The sequence below is a fragment of the Trichechus manatus genome, unplaced genomic scaffold (genome assembly GCF_000243295.1).
Source record: "Trichechus manatus latirostris isolate Lorelei unplaced genomic scaffold, TriManLat1.0 scaffold00017, whole genome shotgun sequence".
Taxonomy (NCBI): Eukaryota; Metazoa; Chordata; class Mammalia; order Sirenia; family Trichechidae; genus Trichechus; species Trichechus manatus.
In genome coordinates, this window is record NW_004443953.1 from 16,751,363 (window position 1) to 16,778,516 (window position 27,154).

The 27,154-nt window shown below is 41.0% G+C and overlaps 1 protein-coding gene across 13 annotated transcripts in view; it reads right to left on the reverse strand.

The window, feature by feature from the left end:
• Positions 1–27,154, reverse strand: part of SCML4 (Scm polycomb group protein like 4) — a 134,450-nt gene that overhangs the window by 62,145 nt on the left and 45,151 nt on the right. For 10 of the 13 annotated variants that reach the window (XR_002823312.1, XR_002823311.1, XR_002823314.1 and 7 more), the window contains one exon: positions 2,932–3,146. The exons of 2 other annotated variants lie outside the window; for them this stretch is intronic. Coding sequence is in view for 7 of the 11 variants with exons in the window: in XM_023727623.1 (XP_023583391.1) it covers positions 2,932–3,087 (156 nt within the window). In the remaining 4 variants the exon portion in view is untranslated. Of the gene's footprint in view, positions 1–2,931; positions 8,302–27,154 lie in introns of those variants that run through there. One more of the 13 variants, XM_023727624.1, reaches the window with a different exon arrangement.

Here is a 27,154-nt window from a genome sequence, read left to right on the forward strand (position 1 = left end):
TATTGATATACTGAAGTTATATTTGGAACCCTGGTGGCACAGTGGTTAAGAGCTCGGCTGCTAACCAAAAGGTCAGCAGTTCGAATCCGCCAGCCACTCCTTGGAAACCCTATGGGGCAGTTCTCCTCTGCCCTATAGGGTTGCTATGAGTCGGAATTGACTTGACGGCAATGGGTTTTTAAGTTATATTAGGAGTGCCTGGGTGGTGCAAAAGGTTAAGTGCTCAGCTACTACCCAAAAAGTTGGCAGTTCAAACCCACCCAGAGGCGCATCAGAAGTGTCTTCCGCTTCTGGTGATCTGCTTCTGAAAGGTCACAACAACCTTGAAAACCCTACAGAGCATAGTTGTACTTTGCACACATGGGGTTGCCATGAGTTTGAATCCACTCAACAGCAACTAACTGCAACAACGAAGTCATATTGTTATTTTATAATGTTGATTATAAAATTATATTATTTTATAATATTGATTATAAAATTATTATATTATTGTATTATCTCATTGTCCTATGTTAATATATTAGTATCCTGTAATTATAACAGAAATTCTTGTTATCCTCTCAGTGTTCAGCTGTATGTGTGATCTTCTCCCCCCATATAACCTTCTTCAAAACTAAAGGTATGAAACTGCTATACCCCAGCTTGTAAGAAAAGTAAATAGACTTTGATGGAGAATTTGAAAGCATTTTCTTAGTAATAAAATACAAAAAAATTTAAGGTTATACCAGTAATACCTTACTTTGCTTGGTCAGGATTTTTTTTTCCAACTTCTGGCTCCCCAGCTATGTCCTAGATAGTTAAACTTGCCAAATTAGTAGCCATTTTGGTACATGGAGAGTTTCCTTGCTAGCTTTTTGACAACTAAAACTCTTGCCATTAATGGTAAAACGGGATTTCAGGGTCTAGGAGATTTTCAAAATAAAACTCGGGAGACTTAATAGATTGCCAGTTTTATTTGCGAAGTAAGGACATTTTAAAATTACCAAATCCCATCAACATCAAATATTTAAGAAAACAAAGAACTCTTTAACACCAAAAGAGGAGGAAGGAGATATTTCAGAGTAAAGGATAATCCTTTAAGTGGAGTCATTCTAGGTTTACGAGCACTTTCCAATGGTTCTTGTTTTTCTCACTTCAAGGTGGATGGGTAGACATATCATGCAGACTGGCACCGGCTTTGGGAACCGCTTTTCTAGAACACTAAACCCATGGCCTGAGAGCAGGCTAGTTCCAGGAGGAGCTGGACGTGTTCTTGGAAGCCTGGGATTGGCCAGCACTTAGGGAGGAGGCTCAAGGAAGAGCTGTGGCCTGTGGTCCCCAGAAAAGAAACCCTGTGGAACAGCGGAAATAAGACCTGCCTACTTTGAGCAGGGCCTGTAGCATCAGCCAGCCAGTCCCAAAAGTTTTCTCCTGACCTGAGGTGTCCCTGAGTGTGAAGAGTACTGAAAACTGCCCTTGCTAGGAGACAGGAAAATTGCAAAGTCGGGTTCATTTCATGGAGTAAATTTCCATTTTTCCTGGCCCCAGAAATGCTGTGTCTGTTGGTAATTTTCATTCTTGGGTCACAGCTCCCAGGGGAGTAGGAGAAAGGCCAAACAGGGGGAGAAGGTTTCAGTGTGTTTCTTCAGATTCTGGATGTGCTCCCTGAATCTCTAAAGGGAAGGGCTACCCTCTTCCATCCTTCCAGATGCAATTCCCAGACCCTAGCAACCATGTAGGTAGTTAAGTGGCTGAGGCCTACCCTATGCCAACTTCAGAGAGACACATTCCTGAAGCCAGCATGCCCATGAGAAAAAGGAGGTTCTCTTTGTAAGAAACATAACCGGTGACTGAAGACTTTACCTCATGAGAGGGCTGAGTAAAAGCTTCTTTTACTTAAACCAATGACCCCAAAATAACTTTGAGTAACCTTCCCCCACTCACCCTTTTCATTTTCCAGCATTTGGAAGAACTATGGAGAGCCAAAGGGATAACGATTTAATTCATTAACAACTCTTCACGAAGCTTTGTCTTTCTGCTGACCTGAAACAATTTCCACACATTCTCCTAAATATATGGGAGTTAATTGCCAACTTGCATTTTGGTTTGAGTATTCAGATCTCAAATGGAAACATAAGCCCTTTATCTCAAGGAAAATAAATGAAGGAAAACTGAAGCTTATTTTCTAATGCCCGAAAGGCCTCTGGAGAGCAAGCTTAATGTTCTTTCCTCTCTAGTAGCCTCTTCAAAAACATCTTGGAGGAGGACCTCTCCATCTGGTGTGGGTTGGTTTATGGGACTGAGGTTACATCAGAGGATACATTCTCCACCCCAGCTCCTCCAAATCATTAATTCTTAAAGGATTTTAATTTTCCCTGATGTGACCCCCTTGTAGCCAAACTTGACATCAGCACCTTTTGTAAGTGGGAAACTATGAATTAACACCCTGAATTTTCATTATGAGTCCCCTTATTGAGGCTCTGCTTGGGGAACCTCATCTATGTCCTTTGAAACTGGCCTACTTGCATTAATAATTTAAATGTCTGAGGAACATCATCTGCTTCTGCTAAAATAAATGACGAGTTTGGGAAGGCAGCTTCAAGACCCATCCTAGTAAGAGTAGTCAGGGAAAGCTTAGTGTCTGAAACACTAATGTGGATGCAAAGTTTAATAATGCGTATTTAGCTATGACCCTAAAATCTGCTTGCCTCACAACTTTCCCTATCTGGTGTAATTTGCTTTCTTCACTTGTGAAAGTGAACACAATAGCATTTATTGTGTGCTGTGTTGTAACAATGAGGCCTCGTCACATGCTTCATTGAGAGAAACTTATTTCTCATTCTGTCTTTACCAACCTCCTGGGCTCTCATTGCATTTCCCAACGGAGTCATGCTCAAGCTCCTGGGTCCCAGCCCAATACAACTTTGGAGAAAGGAGATGACAGAGCCGTACCTTGTACCCGGGTTTCCTCCCTCTTTTCTTTGGGGTCTTCACTGCTGGTAAGCAACCAGGTGAAGAAGAATAAAGGTTAGGAACTGCCATCTTCAGAGGTGTTGAGTGAAGTGGGGGTCGGCCTCGTTTCCTCCCAGGGATCCTTTGAGACTGCATTTCTGCTGGTGCCAGTCTTACGGAATGAGGTGACAGATCGCTCACAGGCAGAAGAGGTGCTAAGAATTAGTCCAGACATAAAGCAAAACAGAAACAGAAGTGTTTGTTTGGTTTGCAAGGCAAAGATGGATTTGGTTTGACCGTTTTGGAGATGCCTACCACTTATTGGAGGGGAAAACAAAATAAGGGTAGCCAGGTACCATTAGGAGCTTTTACAGTGCTGTTGGTCTCCTGGGTTTGTGGGGAGGAGTCTACTGATCCCCTGGTATAATTTCAAGGATAGGAATTTCCACAAGTCTACAGTAAAGTAGTGAAGATACTGGCTAGGCAGAGAAGACAATAAATTCCCAGCTCCAATCTGAACTGATAGTGTCACCAGCGACAAGGTCACTTTATCTGTCTGTGTCTCAATTCCCCTGTTATTTTGACTTTAAATAATATTAAATAAACACAACCATCGTCTTGTATTCACTTCTAATCCCTTTGGTGGGGTTATAAATTGTTATGACTTTTTTTTCTTGAAAGCAATTTAACAGTACAAATAAACTGTATTAATGTTGATGACGTTCCCTCAACCAAAATATGGACAGAGATTTATATACAGATATTAATTTTAACATTATTTAAAACTGCCCCCCAAAAAGCTTAACTAACAAGCAGTAAAGGAATAGTTAATATATCTACAGAATAAAAATAGTTAACTATATAAAAGCCTTTCACATGCTCTTTTAATAACATGGACTAAGTGAAAAAAAATCACACAAATTGCATGCAAAAATGATCTCAGCTACGCAAAAACTTACATGGGTAAAAAAAAAATGGAAGGAAATGTGCTAAAATTACAATAATGGCAAAGATGGTGGGACTATGGGCAATTGCTCACCATGTATAAATCCTTTCTCCCAAACAGATACTCCACATACTACAATATTTTTAGTATTAAAAACAATAATAATAAGTTTCGCAGGTAAAATTGCCTAAACCTTTAAGCAAGGGGTAGTTGATTAACCCCAACACAGAAAGATAGTTATACTGTGAGCTCAGGAGTCAGATTTCTCATTCTCAGGAATGAAGCAAGTGGGGCTTTTATTCTACTTAGGGGAATGTTAGGTGATAAAATTAATTTCTGACAATTTTTAAGCACCAGTAGGGTCACCAGCAGGGTTTTAGTGGAGCTTCCAGACTAAGACAGACTAGAAAGAAAGACCTGGCAATCTACTACAAAAATTAGCCAATGAAAACCTTAGAGATCACAACAGAACATTGTCAGACTCACTTGCTTTGGACATACCATCAGGAGGATCAATTGCTGGATATGGACATCGTGTTTGGTGAAGTAGAGGACTAGCTAAGGTAAGGGAGACCCTCAGAGAGATGGACTGGCATAACAGCCGCAGCAATGGACTCAAACATGCTGGCGGAGATCATGAGGATGATGCAGGACCAAGCTACGTTTTGTTCTGTTATGCATAAGGTCTTCATTAGTCGAAGCTGGAGTGGATTTGATGGTAGCTTGCTATCTATCTGTCTGTCTGTCTGTCTATCTATCTACCTACCTATCTATCTACTGGAAACCCTGGTGGTGTAGAGGTTAAGAGCTATGGCTGCTAACCAAAAGATTGCAGTTCAAATCCACCAGGTGCTCCTTGGAAACCCTATGGGGCAGTTCTACTCTGTCCTATAGGGTCGCTGTGAGTTGGAGTCAACTAGACAGCAACAGGTTTGGTTGTGGTTTTTCATATGTCTATCGAGCATGAGGAGCTCTTGCTCAAAAGATTGCAGAAGGAGTTGGGAAAGATGAGAGGAGCAGTTCCTTCACCCTTGCCTAGGCAGCTCTGCATGGACCAAATTCCTTGCCCAGAAAAGAAAATACCAAATAGTGGAAATTTGGGGCATCCTCTATAGATTTAAGGTCACGTTGTTAATTCTCTGAATATTAACAGTATTTTATCAATAATTTTGGTTACTCTTTTTCCAAATTTTCATATCTGGTAAATGGAATCTTAAAGTACAAATTTATTGGTTGAACGCACTGTTAAATATTTCAGATAGATGGATGCCAAACTGTTCAGTATATCAATTTTCCTTGTTTTGCTCTTTAAGAAAAGTACCATATCTCACTGATTCTGAGATGAGTATTTTTTCACTTGTTAACATCTCTTAAATTAGGATGTACCTTATAGCACTGTAAGCTTGTCAGAGTTCCATAGACAGCATTTTTTTCTTTCTTAGTGGTACATAAAATAATTACGTGTGATATAATCAAAGAATTACAAATTACAGTCAATGAATTTGATCTGTGAAACATTAATTCATCAACATGTAAACAGAGAACATCCTTCTATTTCTAGACTTAGTGTCTGTACTCCACAGTGCCAATAAATACCCAAAATACTCATTTTCAAAAAAAAGGTCACCAAAAAAATTGAAGAACCACTAAAACTTACTAAATAAGATTTTTGCCACGTAAAATTGGTCTAGGTCTCATTTTGAACTCTCATCATCAAAAGTTTCTGCTTTTTCATTATTAGTTTATCTTCCCAGATTTTGAAAACAGGAACTTTTCCTAGTCTAGGACAAGTCTCCCTACCTTTCTACTTTACCTCTACTGAGGAAGTCAACAACACATCCATTAACATCAAGGTCAAAAGTCAACAAGATAAAACCCATGATTAGAGAATGCAATGAATGTCTTTACTCTCTTACAATAATGGCAGTCCTCTCAAAGAGTAAATCGGCTGCATTTCTTCAGTGGTAGTTTGTCTGCTTGTGCTCAGTGTATAGGTATTGCAACCCTCTGCTAACTGAGATGCTTTCTCACCAAACCCTTCTTATTGAATAGTTTTTGAAGAGTAAAGGATGGGTAACAAACCAATGAGCACATCATTCTAAGAATTTTTATCCTTCGAAATTAAACTCAACAATCCAAAAATTTCTCAATATTTCAGGAAAATCATTTTTTTAAGTTTCTCTGTTGTTTTTGTTCCCTCTCTCTACCGCGAGGAAAAGCGAGGACTTGTGCTGTGTACACTTCCCTCTTCCTTCCTTCCATAGAAGCACATCTATTTCTGAAAGTGTTAAGGAACCTCTCCAAGTAATTAAATTTGATAAACTAATTTCATGCTAATGAAGCAACAGCTCAACATCTAACTCTTGGGAATATTTGCATTTGGCTAGACCTCAAAAACCTTAAGGAAGAAAGGTTTGGAGATCTACTTCCAGAAATTAGCCAATGGAAGCCCTGTGAATCACGAGTGTCCAATCCCATTGTTCATGGGGTCACCATGAGTCAGGGGTCAATTCAAGGGCAGCTAACAACAACAGCAACAAAAACTGTACACAAAGAAATGAACATTTATTGGTGTAATATTAGGTACCACAATGATTAGGGAAATTGAAATTCAGAGATAGAACTCTTCCCACAGCCTCTTCAGTTCACCATGCCTCCTTATATATTTTATTCATTAACCAGGAAGATGCTGTTCCCCAATTTCTTGTTATAAATAATTACTTTTTAAATTAGGAGTGATAAGAAATTAAAAATTTAAAGAGGTTATTTTAGCCATGGGGAATTTTCTAAATGGTGCCTTGGAATAATTTTTAAAGAATTGGGGGAAAGCACTTACAAAGTGGTTCTTTCAATAACAGGCCCAGAAACTTCTGGAAAAGATGATGGCAAAAGTGCAGGCTCCAAAAAATATCCCTTTCCAAAACTAATACATGAATAAAAAAATTAAAAGTAGCAGAGATTAATGCTGAATCTAAGGATGGGCTTCAATCTTGAAATGCAGTGAAAATAAGGCAGATGGGATTTTTTTAGGGAGAACATAACTACGGAAGTTAGACAAAGAAAATGTATCATACGTTTAAAGGTCATATAGTTAAGGTCATAACTAATAGAAACAGAAAATACTTACAGATATATTACAAGATTGCTTTCCAGAATGAAGAGGTTCTCTGTGTCTTAATTTAGAGAATGAACAAAAATAAATCCTAATGAAATTAATATACTTCGAAGGTAAAGAAAAAAGATCTACAAGCATTCATGCAAAACAAATAGGTCATTTACAATGGGAAAAATAAACAGGCTGGTTCCCTTCAGGAGCATTAAGCCAGATGATAACGGAATTACCATACCGGCCTTTTTGTCGGGTATTTATAGTTACCACACTTCCTCCCACCACAAGGCCTTTTGCCTGGAATGTTCTTTCTTCTCTTTGCACCTGTTAAGAGCTATGGCTGCTAACCAAAAGGTTGGTAGGTTGAATCCACCAGGCACTTCTTAGAAACCCTATGGGGCAGTTCTACTCTGTGCTATAGGGTTGCTATGAATAAAAATTGACTTGATGACAACAGGTTTCAGTACTCCTCTCATTCCTCATCAGTTAGCTCAAGGAAGCATGGTCCTACCTCTCACTAGGATTTCCTAAGCTCAGGGTTCCTCAGCTGTGACGCAAACCCACTGCATGTGCAGCACCACTGTGGAACTTGGACAAGGAGAGCAGATGCAAACATGAAGCTCATATTGCCTGCTGTGCCTCTGACCTGGGAGTCTCCTGTCATCTGCCAGGTTTTATGAAACTGTGACAGGCTGACTTGTTTGCTTGCAGGCAAGGTAAAATCTCAGACCTTTCACAGTTCTTGACATAAATTTAATAAGAAGTATAAGGATTTATATGAAGAGAATAATATTTATTAATTATAAGATGTGATTAAATAAAAAAGATTATTGGATAGATAATTTAAAAATAGAATTTTCACCTAAATTATTTTATAAATTAAATGCCATTACACTAAAAATCCAAACTGACTTTAATTTGGGAAAAGAAGGGCAAAACAAAGGGCAGAATGGGAGATTTGTCCTACTGGTTACTAAAATGTATTATGAAACTACAACAATGGCAGCAGCATGGTACAGAACTAAGCAATTGAAACAGTGAAAAAATAAGTTCAGAAATTAAGCACATATTAAATTTCTATTTTTTTTTAGTTAGGAGCACTTCGTATCAATGCAGGAAAACTGGATTACTGAAGAAATTACTATTAGATAACTGACATTTAGAAATAAAATGCTAACTATATTTCAGCAAAATAAATTCTTGATATATCCAAGACTCAGTATAAAAAAAAAGAACCACATGATCTTATCAATTGATGCAGAAAAGGCATTTGACAAAGTCCAACACCATTCATGATAAAAAGTCTTAGCAAAATAAGAATAGAAGGGAAATTCTTCAACATAATAAAGGGCATTTATACAAAGCCAACAGCCAACATCATCCTAAATGGAGAGAGTTTGAAAGCATTCTCCTTGAGAATGGGAACCAGACAAGGATGTCCTTTATCACCACTCTCATTCAACATTGTGCTGGAGGCCCTAGCCAGAGCAATTAGGCTAGAAAAAGAAATAAAAGGCATCGAAATTGGTAGGAAGAAGTAAAAGTATCTCTGTTTGCAGATGATATGATCTTATACACAGAAAACCCCAAAGAATCCACAAGAAAACTAGTAGAACTAATAGAAGATTTCAACAGAGTATCAGGATACAAGATAAACATACAAAAATCATTGGATTCCTCTATACCAACAAAGAGAACTTCCAAGAAGAAATCACCAAATCAATACCATTTACAATAGCCACCAAGAAGATAAAATACTTAGAAATAAATCTAACCAGAGACAGGAAAGACCTATACAAAGAAAACTACAAGACACTACTGCAAGAAACCGAAAGAGACCAACATAAGTGGAAAAACATACCTTGCTCATGGATAGGAAGACTCAACATTGTGAAAATGTCTATTCTACCCAAAGCCATCTACAGATACAATAAAATCCCAATCCAAATTCCAATGGCATTTTTTAATGAGATGGAGAAACAAATCACCAACTTCATATGGAAAGGGAAGAGGCCCCGAATAAGTAAAGCATTACTCAAGAAGAAGAACAAAGTGGGAGGCCTCATACTACCTCATTTTAGAACCTATTATACCACCATGGTAGTCAAAACAGCCTCGTACTGGTACAACAACAGATACGTAGACTAATGGAACAGAATTGAGAAGCCAGACGTAAATTCATCCACCTATGAGCAGCTGATATTTGACAAAGGCCCAAAGTCCGTTAATTGGGGAAAAGACAGTTTCTTTAACAAATGCTGCTGGCATAACTGGATATCCATCTGCAAAGAAACGAAACAAGACCCATACCTCACACCATGCACAAAAACTAACTCAAAATGGATAAAAAACCTACATATAAATTCTAAAAAGAGAAGATCATGGAAGAAAAAATAGGGACAACACTAGGAGCCCTAATACATGGCTTAAACACAATACAAACCATAAATAACACTGCACAAACACCAGAGTGGGAGCTGGGAGCTCCTAAAAATCAAACACTTATGCTCATCAAAAGACTTCACCAAAAGAGTAAAAAGATAACCTACAGACTGGGAAAAAAATTTTGGCTACAACAATTCCGATCCGCTTCTAATCTCTAAAATCTACAAGATACTGCAAAACCTCAACAACAAAAAGACAAATAACCCAATTAAAAAACAGGTAAAGGATATGAACAGGCACGTCACCAAAGAAGACATTCAGGCAGCTAACAGACACATGAGGAAATGCTCACGATCATCAGCCATTAGAGAAATGCAAATCAAAACTACAATGAGATACCATCTCACCCCAACAAGGCTAGTACTATTTCAAAAAACATAAAATAACAGATGTCAGAGAGGTTGTGGAGAAACTGGAACACTTATGCCCTGCTGGTGGGAATGTAAAATGGTACAACCACTTTGGAAATCGATTTGGCGCTTCCTTAAAAAGCTAGAAATAGAAGTACCATACTATTCAGCAAGCCCACTCCTTGGAATATATCCTAGAGAAATGAGAGCTGTCATGCGAATAAATATATGTACACCCACGTTCACTGCAACACTGTTCACAATAGCAAAGGATGGAAACAACCTAGATGCCCATCAATGGATGAAAGGATAAACAAATTATGGTATATTCACACAATGGAATTCTATGCAACGATAAAGAACAACGATGAATCTGCGAAACATCTCATAACATGGATGAATCTGGAAGGCATTGTGCTAACTGAAATTAGATGTAAAAGGGCAAATATAATATGAGATCACTATTATAAGAACTCAAGAAAAGGTTTAAACACAGAAGAAAACATTCTTTGCAGGTTATGAGGGTGGGGAGGGAGGGAGAGGGGTATTCACTAACTAGATAATAGATAAGTTATCTTAGGTGAAGGGAAGGGCAACACACAAAACAGGAGAAGTCAGCACAACTGGACTAAACCAAAAGCTAAGAAGTTTCCTAATACAATCAAACATTTGGAGGGACAGAGTAGCAGGGGCAGGGTTCTGGGGACCATAGTTTCAAGGGACATCTAGATCAATCAGCATAACAAGGTTTTTTAAGAAAATGTTCTGTATCCCACTTTGGTGAGTGGCATCTGGGATCTTAAAAGCTAGTAAACAGCCATCTAAGAGGCATCAATTGGCCCCCACCCACTTGGAACAAAGGAGAATGAAGAACACCAAAGACACAAGGAAAGTATTAGCCCAAGAGACAGAAAGGGCCACATAAACCAGAAACTGCATCAACCTGAGACCAGAAGAACTAGACAGTGCCTGACTACAACCAATGACCACCCTGACAGGGAGTACAACAGAGAGTCCCTGAAGGAGCGGAGAAAAGTAGGGTGCAGAACTCAAATTCTAGTAAAAAGACCAGACTTAATGGTTTGACTGAGACTGGAGGGATCCCGGAAGACAAGGCCCCCGGACTCTCTGTTAGCCCAAAACTGAAACCATTCCCGAAGCCAACTCTTCATACAAAGATTAGACTGGACTATAAGACATAAAATGATACTTGTGAAGAGTGTGCTTCTTAGCTCAGGTAGATAGATGAGACTAAATGGGCAGCTCCTGTCTGGAGGCGAGATGAGAAGGCAGAAAGGGACAGGAGCTGGTTGAATGGACACAGGAAATCTGGGGTGGAAAGGAGGAGTGTGCTGTCACATTATAGGGAGAGCAACTAGGGTCACATAACTATGTGTGTACAAATTTTTGTATGAGAAACTATCTTGAACTGTAAACTTTAACTTAAAGCACAATTTAAAAAAAAAGAGAAGAAATGTTAAAAAGTACTGAATATTGGTCAACATTTTTCACTCTTGGGATGGAGATGGGCTTTCTAAGCAGGACACAAAATTCAGGAAGCCAAACAGAAAAACATTACCACGTAAAAGTCAAGTGCTTTCATATAGCAAAAGTAAAATCTGGAAAAGTTTGAATATAAATGATAATCTGAGGAAACTGTGACATATGGGACCAACAAAAAGTTAATACAAAGAACCCCTTCAAATTATTAAAATAAAAGTGAATACTCCAACAGAAAAATGAACAAAGGACATAAATAGACAATTCACACACAGAGAGAAAGAGAGAAATGAATGACGAACTTTCACAAGATTCTAAATTTACTGGTAACCAAAAAAAAAGGAAATTGTAATATCATCTGCTGCTTATCAGATTGATAAAGGTGAAAACCTCTGACAATACTTGATGTTGGGGAGAGCATGGGGAAGATAAGCACCCCGATTTATTTATTCCTTTATTTTATCTATTTATTTTTGTACTTTAGATGAAGGTTTACAGAAAAAACCAGTTTCTCATTGAACAGTTAGTACATATGTTGTTTTATGACATTGGTTAACAACCCCACGATATGTCAACACTCTCCCGTCTCGAACTTGCGTTCCCTATTACCAGCTTTCCTGTCCCCTCCTGCCTGCTAGTCCTTGCCCCTGGGCTGGTGTGGCCCTTTAGTCTCATTTTTTATGGGCCTGTCCAATCTTTGGCTGAAGGGTGCACCTCGGGGGTGACTTCGTACTGAGCTAAAAGGGTGTCTGGGGGCCATACTGTCAGGGTTTCTCCAGTCTTTGTCAGGCCAGTAAGTGATCTTTTTTTGTGAGTTAAAATTTTGTTCTACATTTTTCTCCAGCTCTCTCCAGGACCCTCTATTTTGATCCCTGTCAGAGCAGTCAGTGGTGGTAGCTGGGCGTCATCTAGTTGTGCTGGACTCAGTCTGTTGGAGGCCATGGTAGATGTCCATTAGTCGTTTGGACTAATGTTTCCCTTGTGTCTTTTGTTTTCTTCATTTTCCCTTGCTCCTGAAGTGGTGAGACCAGTGGAATATCTTAGATGGCCGCTCACAGGCTTTTAAGACCCCAGATGCTACTCACCAAAGTAGAATGTAGAACATTTTCTTTCTAAACTATGTTATGCCAATTGAGATACATATTCCCTAAGACCACGGTCCCCACAGCCCTTAGCTCAGTAATTTGGTCTCTCCGGGAGTCTGGATGTGTCTATGGAGTTTCCATGACCTTGCCTTGTACAAGTTGAAGCACTTCCATTCATTGTTGGTGAGAATACAAATTGGCCAAGCTTTGCAGAGGACAGTTTGAAAATCATATAAAAATTTTATACATGCATGTTTCCTAATACAGCTATATCACTCCTAAGAAATTACCCTAAGAAGACAATCTGAGAACAGCACAAAGGATATTCTTTGCAATATTGTTTATAATAGTGAAATGCTAAAAGCAATACAACTGTCCCTCAAAACAGTCTTGGTTTAATAAATTATTTCAGGTTCATAAAATGAAATATTTTGTTATTTTAAGTATACCTGTGTAGGGGATATGTACACATACTTACATGCATATATGTAGATCACAAAATACCATATATAGTATGACTCCATTAATATAAATTTTATGTAGAGAGAGGAAGATAAATCCACATATGTTTAGCCAAAGAAAGAGGTCTGGGAAATGTCATCATCAAAAGGCTGATGGTGGTTATCTCTGGGCAGAAGGATATTAAGAGGGGATTTTGTTGTTAGGTTTTTGTTTCTGGGTGTTTTTTTTTTTTTTTTTTTTTGTTTTGTTTTTTGCTTTCTTCTTTATAGCTTTCTGCATTATTTAAATTTTTTAAACAATAGGTAGGAAAATACTAAAAATAAAAGAAGAAACAATGAGTGAGTGATTCTCACTTTCTGGAAGGCTCTGTTAGTAATTTCTACTTCTTTAGTTGGCCTCTTGTTTTCTAATGATTTTGGCTCCTGAGCCACAGAACTTCATTGGCCACTGTTTTAACATCCCCCCCCCACCTCAAAAATTGTAACCAAAAGGCAAAAAGGACTTAATTACCAAAATGTCAGAGAAGGTTGTTTCAGAGTTTAGAAGAATGTAGGTAAATGGATGGTAGACAGGGGTGATTCCACTGGACCCCTGAGACAGCCAGCTCACTGCCCTGACCCTCCGTGACGTCACCTCCCTGCAGGCACTTCCACGGACGGACTAGATGGCAGCTGAGTTATTGCCCTTTCTCCAAAAATTTTCTTCATCTCCAAAGATCTTTAAAAACGCCAGGTGTTGTCCAAAGACTTGCTATTCATGGATATACAATTTGATATAACCAGATATATAAATCACTGGAGAAGCATCAAAATTCTGGAGGCCTACATGGTATTTCTCAATTTCTCTACTTTTAATAGCTGACTTCAGGGACTGCAGACTGCCTCAGTTTGGGTCAGATTTAGAAGCCGTCTTCAAGCAAAGGACTTTAGTAAACATTAAAAGATTCCATCCCTAAACCAAATCTGTTGCCATCAGGTCAATTCTGACTCATAGCAACTCTGTAGGACAGGGTGGAACTGCCCCCATAGGATTCCCAAGGCTGTAATCTATAGGGAAACAGACTGCCACATCTTTCTCCAAAGGAGCAGCTGGTGGGTTCAAATTGCCAACCTTTCAGTTAGCAGTCAAGTACTTTAACCACTGCACCACCAGGGCTCCTCAGTTCTGTCCCTAAGACAGTCTAATCACCAAGTCCCTAAGTCTCCAAGTTATAACCTTGAAACCGTTGTCAAATTCTGATTTGGCGTACAAAAAGGAAGTGACTTGCTGCTGCTTTCCCTAAGCGATCCTCTTCTTAGCAAAACAAGGCTTCGTTAGAAATATTACAACTGAAACCAAGAGACACTAAGGGCTGTTCTATGAATTTGGAGATGACATTTTACCTGTTATCCTTGCAAATCTAACACATATAAACCAAGGTCGTGTCTACTGGTGCTTCATGAAGATAAAGATCAAGGAATCACCAAATCCAAAGCCTACACTAATTCCATGAGGCCACTGAGTCAGCCAGGAGTTATTTGGGGGTATTCATTCATGTATCCACTCATTCATTCATTCATTCATGCAACAAATATCTACTGAATACATGCTGAGTACCAAACACTGTGCTTAGGCATTTGAATCACAGATGAGAATAAATAAGACACATCTCCCAAGATGTTCATGGTCTATGGAGAAGCAGACAAGTAAAGAGGTGGTAATAATAATATGTGAGATAAGTGGGATAGCAGAGGTTATGTATGAAATGCTGTGAGAATACCACGGAGGAAAAAAAACAGTTCTTTTGGCAGGGTTGAAAGGGGTGGGGACAGGAAAAGCACAAGAAGGTGACATCACACCTAGGATTTTCCCAGGTAGGTAGGCAGTGCAGAGCAAGCTAAAAGCACAGAGCTGGGGAGGGAGGGGGTTGGTGCAGGGATGTTTGGTGGTGCATGTAGAAGGGATGGGCCAGTCAGACTGGAAGCAGGATACATGGCTTTCTGTTCTAAATCGGTGAGAGGAGGTAGTTACAAGGATCTCTAGTCTCCTGCTGCTGTTGTTAGTTGCCATTGGGTCAGCTCCAACTCATGATGACCTGTGTACAACCGAATAAAATGTTGCCTGGTCCTGAACTTATGCTTAAGTCTGTTGCTGTGACCACCGTGAGTTTGACTGCCTTCCAACCCAGAGGGTCTCATCTTCCAGCCCTATATTGAAAAATATTCTGCTGTGATCCAGATGGTTTTCAATTGCTAATTTTCACAAGTAGATTGCCAGGCCCTTCTTCCTAGTCTGTCTTAGTCTGAAAGTTCCACTGAAACCTGTCTACCACGGGTGACTCTACTGGTATTTGAAATACTGCCACACATGCCACTATCGTACAACAAACTGACAGATGGGTGTTGGTCTAGTCTCCTGTTGTTTTCGTTGTTAAGTGCCATCAAGTTGGCTCCAACTCGTAGCCACCTTAGGTATAACAAAACAAAATGTTATCTGGTCCTGCACCATCCTCACAATCGTTGCTATGTTTGAGCCCGTTGTAGCAGCCACTGTGTCAATCCATCTTGTTGAGGGTAACCTTCTTTTTCGTATTTTGAGTGCCTTCCAGTGTGAGGGGCTCATCTTCCAGCACTGTATCAGACAATGTTCTGTTGTTTTCCAAAAGGTTTTCGTTGGCTAATTTTCAGAAGCTGATTGTCTTAGTTATCTAGTGCTACCATAACAGAAATACCATAAGTGGATGGCTTTAACAAAGAGAAATTTATCCTCTCACAGTCTTGTAGGTTACAATTCCAAATTCGGGCTGTCAGCTCCACAGGGAGGTTTTCTCTCTCTGTCAGCTCTGGAGGAAGGTCCTTGTGATGCACCAGTCTTCCCTTGGTCTGGGAGCATCTCAGTGCAGGAACCTCAGGTCCAAAGGATGCACTCCGCTCCCGGCACTGCTTTCTTGGTGGTGTGAGGTCCCCCACTCTCTGCTTGCTTCCCTTTCCTTTTATCTCTTTTAAGATAAAAGGTGGTGCAGGCCACACCCCAGGGAAACTCCCTTTACATTGGATCAGGGATGTGACCTTAGTAAGGGTGTTACAATCCCACCCTAATCCTCTTTAACATAAAATTACTATTACAAAATGGAGGACAACCACGCAATACTGGGAATCATGGCCCAGCCAAACTGATACACACATTTTTGGGTGGACATAATTCAATTCACGACACAGATCACCAGGACTTTTTCCTAGTCTATCTTAGTCTGGGAGTACCACTGAGATCTGCCCACCACGAGTGACCCTACCGCTATTTGAGATATCAGTGGCATAGCTTCCAGCATCCATAGTAACGTGCAAGCCACCATGGTACGAAAACTGACAGACTGGACTCTAATTTCTTTCTATTAACTGCATTGAATGGATTGTTGACCTTGATCTAATGCTCTTTCTCACTGTCATTTCAAAATATAACAGAAATCCTATTTTCTCTTGTTTTGGGGCACCATGTTATATTCACTGTAATCCAGTGTCTCTGGTGTCATTCTTCTTCCAGCCACCTCATACATACCCTAATAGCCACAGCTCCACAGGCTGCCTAGGGCTGAATATTAGGTGGTTTCCAATGATGAGGATGCACCTCAACATCCATCTAAAATCTAACCGTTCTCCAAGGTCGTCCAAGCCTTCTTGCTTCAGAGACCCCCCCTCCCTTCTCCAAACATCGATCTCGCACGTCTCTCGACTCCTTCACCCTCTGTTGCCTACTCCGCCAATTTCAGCCTTTGATTACATGATGGTTTATATAGTTTTCTCATTTTTTTATGCACACAAATGATTTGTATACATTCCTGGAGGCCAGGGGTCATGTTTCATCTATCCCTTCTGCTCTTCTCAGCACCTGGTACAATACTGCACCCACAGGGAGTGTTCAGCAAGTGACTTTGCACCTGGCGCCTGTGCCTGTGGCAACATCATTCACCATGGAACTTGCCCATCCTGACTAGGCTAATGGCCCACAGCCAGATTCAGAGGTGTGTCTTCATATTTTTTTAATTTGGGGCAGAAATATATCAATATAATAAAAAAATTTTGATGGTCCACAAAACCCCAAACCATAAGAAGAATAGGGACAGCAATAGAACCTATTAAATCCAGAAAATGAATTCCTTCAATGCACTTTCTTCCTCAATTCTGACATTAAAATTAGGTCAACAGCAGCCAAAGCCAACACTCATGTGCACTCCTAGCACTCAGACTTGCTCCTGATACTGTTCTCCACTGTAAATAAAATCAGGACTCTTTCAAGACAGCTGACTTCATATCTTGGGTACAGAGAAAGGTCAAGATTAGCTTGTAACATCCTATTATTATTCCCAGGACAAGGATGCTTTCAAGAATATCAGAGGTGGTGCTAAGAGGACAAGGAACAAAGTTGTGACAATTTATGAATCAATAATAATAATAATATAGTGAATTTAAATAAAGTAAGCTTATGAAAATCTATGAGTTTATTATGATACTCAAAAGATTTAGATAAGGTGCTTCAAACTGTAGTTATAATTGTTTTAACACAATAGAAGGATGAATATAATAAAATATACTTTATTTTTATTAGTCTTAATAAATATGGGAAAGATTATATATAGGTATTTTGTTTCTATAATTAAGTACTGGTATGCATTTGTGTAAGTAGAGAAGGATGAATACAAAGAAATTGTAAATAAGCCAACTTGTCGGAAAACTAGGAGCTGACCCAAGAATAGAAAGGACTGGTTAGCCCCATTTGTCCCATATAATTACTAGGTTGAAAGAGAGCTCAGCAGAATATTTGAAGGTGATGAATCCAACAAATGTCTAGACAGGAGATGTAATGTGCAGACTTGATCCTTCATCCCCTAAGAGATGAAACTTCTAGATGTGCCTACTAAGTTAACTGAGACCTCAAGACCCAGAAGCCTCCTCTTCACAGGTAGAACTCACAGCTCTGTTCTTGAATTGGTGCAAAGAGCTTCCTAGGTCCTTGCAATCAACCATCTTCTGTAAGAGCAGGCTCTAAAAGCCCTTCAAAGTCCATTCCACTCTTGGTTGTCCCTACGAAAGCTACCCCCTCCAATGCTGGAACCCCGTGAGGGTGCAGCAGCCAGATATGTATACTGAAAGAGAGAGAGGAAAAATACATAAAGCACAAGCAGAGAATATACACAGTGAAGTGGGGAAAACACCCATTCCAACCTGCAGGATTTGGAAAAACTTCAGAATATTTGCATGCATGAGAGATAGGAACATCACAGAGGTATAAATAATTTACTGGATGGGCAGCCGCCTAGCCATACACTAACTCCACCTATTTGCTAAGGCCTGTCAGTCCCCTCAGCCAGCACAGGAAGAGGAGGGAAGCCAGCTTCTAACTCCAGCACTGCCATCTGGGCCCTATGGCCTAGAGCTGCTTCTCAGAAGGCGAACCTTAGAAAGCAAGAGCAAGCAGGTGTCAGTCTTGGGAGGGACTGGCCACACCACCTCCTAGTTTCAGGTGGCCATCTCTTCTTTTTAAATCAAGTCCCTCCCACTGACAGGCCTTACCCCTCAGGTGACATCCTTATGGAAGACAGTCCTCTGGGGCTGTTCGCTCAGCTCCATTCCTCATCCTTCCCCTGCTCTTCTCTGTATCAAGGTGGGGCTGACCCCATAAAATGTTTCCCCAGGTTCCCATGATAGCTAGCTGCTGTCTGGGTTTGCCCAAAGGAAGGCTCTGGCCTGAGCTTGGAGAGTGAGGGTTGGGATGGGTGAAACAAGGGAATCTATAGCTCCCTCTCTCTTTGCTTTGCTAGGCCTCTGCCAGGAACTGCTGCTCCTCTGTGGCCCACACAGTCCCAGCCTCTGCAGGCTGACCTGGCCCCTACAGCACCACCTCCTCCCTTTGTCCCTGCAGCCCAGTGCTGGTCACAACTACAGAGATTGTGGCTAATTTCCCAGTCTCCTGTTTTGGCTCTTCTGTTACTGTGGGACCATTTCCCTGCATTAAATACCGAATGTTTTAAATACTAAAGACGTTTCCTGCTTACACCCTACAGACACACATGGAAAGAATGGCATCTGTCTGCCTTTTAGACAAATCAGTTAATGACTTGCAGAATGGGAAACGTTGTAAGAAAGGCTCCTTTGGGAGTTCTTATCTTTCCTGCTATTTCAAAAGATGTTGTTGTTATTGATGGCTACCGTAGAGTAGGCCCCTGACTCATAGCAACCCCATGCACAACAGAATGACGTACTGCCCAGTCCTGTGCCATCCCTATGATCACTGTTGTGATCCATAGCGTTTTCATTGGCTGATTTTCAGAAGTAGATCACCAGGTCTTTCTCCCTAGTCCATCTTAGTCTGGAAGCTCCACTGAAACTTGTTCAGCATCATAGTAACACACAAGCCTCCAGTGACGGATGGGTGGTGGCTCCACATGACTGCATTGGCAGGAAATCAAACCCAGATCTCTCACACAAAGGCGAGAATTCTACCATTGAACCAGCAATACTGTTCTTGATTTATAGTCAAGGAGCTAAGATCCAGAGAGGCTGCACATGATCCCCTATTAGTAAGGGCAGAACTCAGATTCCACCCCAGGACTCCTTTTTTTTTTCCTGCAGTTTCATGAAGGGCTAATTTTATTTGTTTTATTGTATTTTAGATAAGGGTTTACAGAGCAATTTAGTTTTTCATTAAACAATTAATATGCATATTGTTTTGTGGCATCAGTTGCCACTCCCATTACATGTCAACAGTCTCCCCTTCTTGACCTTGGGTTCCCTATTACCAGCTTTCCTGTCCTCTCCTGCCTTCTCGTCCTTGCCCCTGGGCTGGTGTGCGCATTTAGTCTTGTTTTGTTTTATGGGCCCGTTTAATCTTTGGTGAAGTATGAACCTCAGGAGTGACTTCAGTACTGAGTTAAAAGGGAGTCTGGGGGCCATACTCTCGGGGTTTCTCCAGTCTACCCACTTCAGGGTTCTTGATACAAATCCTTACAGTTACCTCCATGGATCAGCCCTGGATAGAATGTGAGGAGCAGGCAATGGAGCTGGCTAGAGGGACAGGGGTACCTGAGCCTTGAAGCCACATCACCACATCTCTGTAGGTATAAAGACATAGCACTGGCACTAGTGAGAGCTTTAGGTGGCATAAGGTAACCTGATGAACTAGCCGAGCACGTGATGACTGAATGGATAGAAAAGCATAATTATTTTGTTGGTGCCTACAACATACAGAACTAATGCATATATTTTTTAAAGGATTATTTGAGAGTAGTTGAGGAGAGCAGTAAGACAGAGTTTGCTGGAAGATGCTTATCTCTGCTAGGCAGTGGCAGCCATCAGCTTTCTGTCACTCAGTCTCTGACATGTATTCTACAGTGTAAGGAAAGGCATTTTATAGGGCAGCTACAAGTATTTCTTTTTTTTTTTTGCAAACCACTATTTCCTGTTTTGTTCTCTATTTATACTTTACATTTCGTTTTGAGAACGCATTGGTGGTTTGGTTGTTTCTAGTTCAATCTTTATCTACAAAGCAAACCTTTTCAAGATGATTTTTTGTAATATAAACCAACTGTAGACCTAGAAGCTTTTAAAATATTTTTCTAAGAAAGGTTCTGAAAGCTTAAACAACAAAACAACGAGATCCAAAAAACACAAATCACAACTCTTTAAGTCAACACTTGAATGTGGGAATCTGCTCACCAGTCTTGGGGGTTTGTGAATTTCTCAAGAATTTCACACAAGGTTTCTTTAGAGGGCAACCTTTCCAACACAAACATTGTCACACAGATTTTCAGGCCGATAATTGTTCAGCCTGAAGTATAGAAATGTGTAACCATGACATCAAAATTCTCTTCGCAAAAAACTTATGAAGCATTGAACTATCCAAGGCACTTTGTTAAGGTTACATCACGAGTTGTAGCAACCCAGTATTTGCCCTCAAAGAGCTCACTGTTTAAGAAAGACCCATCACTTTGGACCCACTTTGGACCACTTTGGATACAGTGGTCCACAGAAAATAAATACGAAAACAACACAGGAGCCAACGTCCTCAACTCTCATGCAGGTCAAACAGAGATGCATTTTGGGGGAGGAAGGCAAGTGCAGAGTTATGTTGAAACTGATTTTGTTGCTCCATTTTTGGTAGCTGAAAGCTTTGCTTTCCCAACAGACAAGGGCCATGGTCAAGGGGCTGGATGGGGGACCAGTGGTCAGAGGCCAGCAAACGAGGAACAGAAGAGCTGGCTTTGAGTGGCAGTTCTGTCATAAAGTGGCAGTGTGACTCTTGAGCATCAATGTCCTTACCTGTCAAATGGAGACACCAGTACTTGCCTGCTCCGCCTCACCAGGATACCATGAGCATCAGTGAGAAAATGACCACAAGAGCCAGTTGTTATTTTAAAGCCCTGTGTGATATAAATCACTGTTGTTCCCAAACAAATCATTCTTGTCTCTATCTCTTTGTTGAGAACAGGGAGTCAATAGGAAATTTCCTTCTTGACCAACTTGTTTTTAGCGTCCCCAAAGACAACAAGATCATTTATCTTCATTTGCCAAGCAAAATAAATACACTCAAATGCATCCAGAGAGCACCACAGTGTTCATATCTTCCTGAGACCACCGCATTAGTCCTGTGTCCTGTCTAGATTATACCAACTTCAGGGGCAGGGGCAGGGGGGCGAGTGGTGGTTCAGTGGCAGAATTCTCTCCTTCCATGTGGGAGACACAAGTTTAATTCCCTACAAATGCACCTCATGCACAGCCACCTCCCATCTGTCAGTGGAAGCTTGTATGTTGCTATGATGCTGAACAGGCTTCAGAGGAGCTTCCAGACTAAGATGGACTAGGAATAAAAGCCTAGCGATCTATTTCCATTTCATTCCGTTGTGCATGGAGTCGCCATAAGTCAGGGCCATCTCCATGGTAGCTAACAACAACAACAACAGCATGGGAGTGAGGGTGCTACTGACACCCTGGCACTGGGAGGAGCTTCAGGGCTCTCTTGAAAGCAGTAAGGCTGGGAGGAAAGGCTGGGTGCTGAGTGTCAGCACTGTCAGCACCCACCGTCTGTGCATGTAATCACTGCACATTGGTTTCCTCTCCTCTCCTAACTGACGAAAGAAAAACCCTAGGGTCTTCAAATATTAGGAGTGCAAACTGTCACAGGGCCTGTGGATAGCATGGATGAAGGGAAGGGAAGGGGAGACTGGAGCAAAGAGTGAGGAAAAGTTACCCTAACTTTTTTTCTCTAACTTAAAGGAATGAAAACAAAATGTAGTCCTAATTTGCATCTGATCACCAAGGATCACAGAGGCTTCTCAGCTGTCTAATGTGCAGCCACACTGGGGACCATGGTCTCAGGGGACATCTAGCTCAACTGGCATAACATAGTTTATAAAGAAAATGTTTTACATCCTACTTTGGTGAGTAGTGTCTTAAAGCCTGTGAGCAGCCACCTAACATACTCCACTGGTCCCACCCGGTCTGGAGCAAGAGAGCACAAAGAAAACCAAAGACACAAGGGCAAGATTAGTCCAAAGAACTAATGGACCACGACTACCACGGCCTCCACCAGACTGAGTCCAGTACAATTAGATTGTGCCTGGCTACCACCACTGACTGCTCTGATAGGGATCACAATAGAGGGCTTCAGACAGAGCTGGAGAAAAGTGTAGAACAAAATTCTAACTCACAAAAAAAGACCAGACTTACTGGTCTGACAGAGACTGGAGAAACCCCAAGAGTATGGCCCCTGGACACCCTTGTAACTCAGTACTGAAGTCACTCCTGAGGTTAACCCTTCAGCCAAAGATTAGACAGGCCCATAAACAAAAAAATAAAATAAAATAAAATAAAAATAAAGTGCAGTCATAACATCATTCCACTGGGGACACGGTGGGCAGGTCACTACTTCTCTGGCCATTGTCCCCTGATGTCCACCATAACACAGCCTTTTGACCCACAAATTTCATAAGTACTACAAGGTAAAACAGTAACCAGTTGACATCCAGTCAACTCTGACTCATGGCAACCTCGTGTGTGACAGAGTAGAACTTTACACCACAGGATTTTTCAGTGGCTGATTTTTCAGAAGTAGATTGCAGGCCTTTCTTCCAAAGCACCTCTGGGTGGACTCGAAACTCCAAGTGCATTAACTGTTTACACCACAGGGTCAAAAAGCAAATTCCTAGCCCTCAAAAGGGAAGCACTAGCCAGAAACTGACTTTTCTCTTTATCCCCTTACTCATCCATTTAACCATCTGACAAACATTTTCTGACACTTTCTCTGTTCCAGGCACTGAGCAGGGCCCTGGAGACACAAAGATGAACACAGAATGGTCCCTTTCCCAGAGAAGGGATGACAGTCCCTCTCCAAACCTCCTCGTCCTGATCAGACACACTCAGGAGGCGGGAAGAGAAGCAGAGAGATTACAGGTCGTCATGCTTTCTTGAATCCTACCCCTAAATCCCACTCGCCATCTCCCCTCTCACACACAGATACGTGCGCGCGTGTGCACACACACACACACGCATGCACACACAGGGGCATGTTCCTTACCAGGTGGGTCCTACTGGCATGCTGGCTGTGGTGTATAGAAAGAGCACAGCTGAGTTCCCCATGTCCCGTGACGTCAACACAGTTTCTCAATCTCCAGAGAATGGCTCCGAGCCTTGTGCTCACTGACAAGACACCAGAAAAACAGGCAGGCAGCCATGGCACACACTCAGTCCAGATAAGGAGGGGTAGCCAAGAACCACAAAGATAGGGGCAGATTAACCAGTAAGCAAGGTATGCACAGGCTTACTATGTGCCAGGCATTGTGCCAAGGTCTGAAGCTCCAGAGTGGTGTCAGGACAAACATGCAAACAGAACCATCTCACTGGAGACAGGAACACCTGGTCCACCACCAGCTCTCCATACTTACTGTTAAAGCCTGCAAGGAAAGTCTCACAGAGGCCAAAGCACACAATGAGCCAAGATTCACAAAAAGCACTCAGGAAAATAAACAGGGATGTGTCGTTGGGTTGATTTTTGCTTTTAGAGCAAGAACACGGATGGAACTAGCCTACTTCTTAGAGTAGGCTTAGGAGTGAGCAAGTGATCGTGAGATGGCTGAACTGCTCAGGGACTATTTTGTTTCTGTTTAGTACAGAAATGGGAAGGGTCCCAACCTGGAGGTGGCAGAACACATAAGAGAGAGGACGGCAGCTGGAAACCATTGCTGTAGAGTAGACTCCAACTCATGGCAACCCCGTGCGTTATAGAGAAGAACTGGTCTCCACAGGATTTTCTTGGCTGTAATCTTCATGGAAGCAGATCCCCAGGCCTTTCTTCCATGGTGTTGCTTCGGGTTCAAACTACCAACCTTTAGGTTGGTTGTTGTTTTGGGGTGCTATGGAGTTGATTTTGACTCATAGTGACCCCATGTGACAGAGTAGAACCGCCCCATAGGCTTTCCTAGGCTGTTCTCTGTACGGGAGCAGATCACCAGGTCTTTCTCCTGTGGAGCTGCTGGGTGAGTTCCAACTGCCAACCTTTTCAAGTGCTTAACCATTGCGTCATCAGGGCTTTTTTAGCTTAGTGAAAAACCAAAAACCAAACCTTGTTGCTGTCGAGTTGAATTCCGACTCCTAGTGACCCTATCAGACAGAGTAGAACTGCCCCATAGGGTTTCCAAAGAGTGCCTGGTGGATTCAAATGGCCGACCTTTATGGTTAGCAGCTGTAGCTCTTAACCACTACACCACCAGGGCTTCCTTTAGTTTAGTAGTCAAATGAAAACCATTTTCACCACCCAGGGAGGTAAGGGCAGAGATATTTGACAGGAGTTGGACTTTTTAGTGAGCTCAAATCTTCATGCTCAGACAAATTGCACCCTAGAGTGCAACAGGGATTTACAGATAAGGTCTCAGAGCTGCTGTTGGAATTTTTTTGAGAAATCATGAGAAACAGAAAAGCCCTAGAAGAGCAGAGAGGGGTATACTTTATCCTAATTTTCAAAACGGTTTGGATATTGGAAAATAAACATAAATAATCAGTTTCAAAACTGATTATTAAACAAGCTGGTAAGCTCTTATAAAAGAATGCAATAATTGGTGATATTGTGATATTGGCTCCCTAAGAACAAATTCTTTAAAAATTTAAGGCTTAATCTAAGTTGGTTTACTTTGGGTGGGAGAAGAGAACTGGGCTGGAAATCAGAGTAATGCTACAAACAAGGGCTGTCTTGATTTCGTCAAAGGCAATGACAAATATTCCCAAGATCATTTAATGGATCAGATAGTGAGATGTGAGCAGAAAGATAATATTGTTGGGTAAAATCATAACTAATGAGACACCACCCAGGTTCCAAATTGCACGATTAATGATTTGACTCCCATCTGTAGGTTGTCTTCAGTGGCATGCCGCAAGTCTCTGGTTTGGGCTATATTCTCCCAATGACATGGATGAAGATTTGGAAGGCAGGCCTATTAAATAGATGACACAGTTTGGGAGGACCAGCCATTGCTATAGGTGACACAATCAAGGTTCAAAGTTTCTTAGTCTGTGTAGACCAAAACAATCAAATGAAATTTATAAAAGATAACAAGTTAACCAGTTACCATCGAGTCGACTCCAATGCATGGCAACGCCGCATGTGTCAGAGTGGAACTGTGCTCCATAGGGTTTTCAATGGCTGCTTTTTCGGAAGTAGATGGCCAGACCCAATCAATCAAATAAAATTTTGGAAAGATAAAGCAGCTAAAATAGCACACAGATGTACAGGAGAGACTTGACAGGAAAGGCTTCCTATGTGAAAAAGATTTAGGAATTTTAGTTAGCTACAAGCCCTATTTAGACTATGGAGTGGGCCATTTTATCAAAAAATTCATGGAAATATAGATATATAATGTCCAGATTAATGGAAACAATAACTCCATTGTCTATAAAACAGCTGAAGTTTTACACTCATTTCTGGGCTCAAGAATTAAAATAAATATTGAATCCAAAAGGAGAGAAGAAAAAGTCACATGGAAGCATTCATTTGTAGAGCAGTTGGAGGACATTCAGCCTGGAGAAGGAAGATTATTCCATGTGCCACCATAAGGCAGAAGCAGGATGTGGGAAGCAGCCTCCAAGATGGCCCCCAATGATCTCTTCTCTTTGTAGTCCTTTCTCATATTATATCAAGAATTTAAATTATTAATTAAATGGATGATTACTTAGAATACTCATTATCTAAGACTCAGTCTAATTCACAAAAGTGTGAAAGCAATGGCTAATGTGCTTCCTTACACCAGCTGCAACAAGAACTAAATGAAATATTATGTATTACAGCCAGATCAAAAACCGGTTGCCATTGAGTTGACTCCAACTAATAGCGATTCCATGAGTGTCAGAGTAGAACTGTGCTCCATAGAGTTTTGAATGGTTGATTTTTCAGAAATAGTTCACCAGGCTTTTCTTCCAAGGTGCCTCTGGGTAGACTCACACCTCCAATTTTTTGGTTAGCATTAATTGTTTTCACCACCCAGGGACTTCTAATGGGTATTTATTCATCTGTGCACATGAAACACAGAACCAATAACTGGGAAAAAATATAAACAGTTAATACAAACTGAATAACTGCGGGACAGAACATAAGAGTTCCTCCTCACTACTTCTAGGAATTCCATCTGATTCACATGGTGTATTTCTCAATGTGAATCAGATGGAATCCCATTCTTTCTGCTTTCATTCTTCTGTCACTTCTTCATAAGGATGAGAGTTACACCTTTCTTCTATCTGGGGGAAAATCCCAAATTCTAAGAAGCTCACTTTAGTAAGGACGTCCAAAAAAAACCCAAACCTGTTGCCATCGATTTCAACTCATAGTGACCCTATAGGACAGAATAGAACCGCCTCATAAGGTTTCCAAGGAGCAGGTGGTGAATTCGAACTGCCGACCTTTTGGTTAGCAGCCAAACTCTTAACCACTGCGCCACCAAGGCTCCAGGAAGGACATTAGAACCATTAAAATAAGAAAAGTCGGTGTAGGAGAAAAAATGTTTTGTCCCTCCCAACCATCAACCTCTTCTACTATGGTCTTATTATCAGCCTCTCATTATATTTCATAATAGATTTTCAAAAAGTATCTTTGCTATGAGACCAGAAGGGCAGAGGTAGTCAGTTAAGATGAAACCAAAAGATGTGATCACAGCAGAGTGCCTGGAACAAAGAAGGTGTTCAGTAAATGCTGAATTGGTTTGCACATGACTGGATTGGACTGAATGGATTTAAACTGAAGCGCTCAGGATAAGCATTTAATAAACCTTCACCTAACTGAACTGGACTGACAAACTAAATCATGGTAATCCACA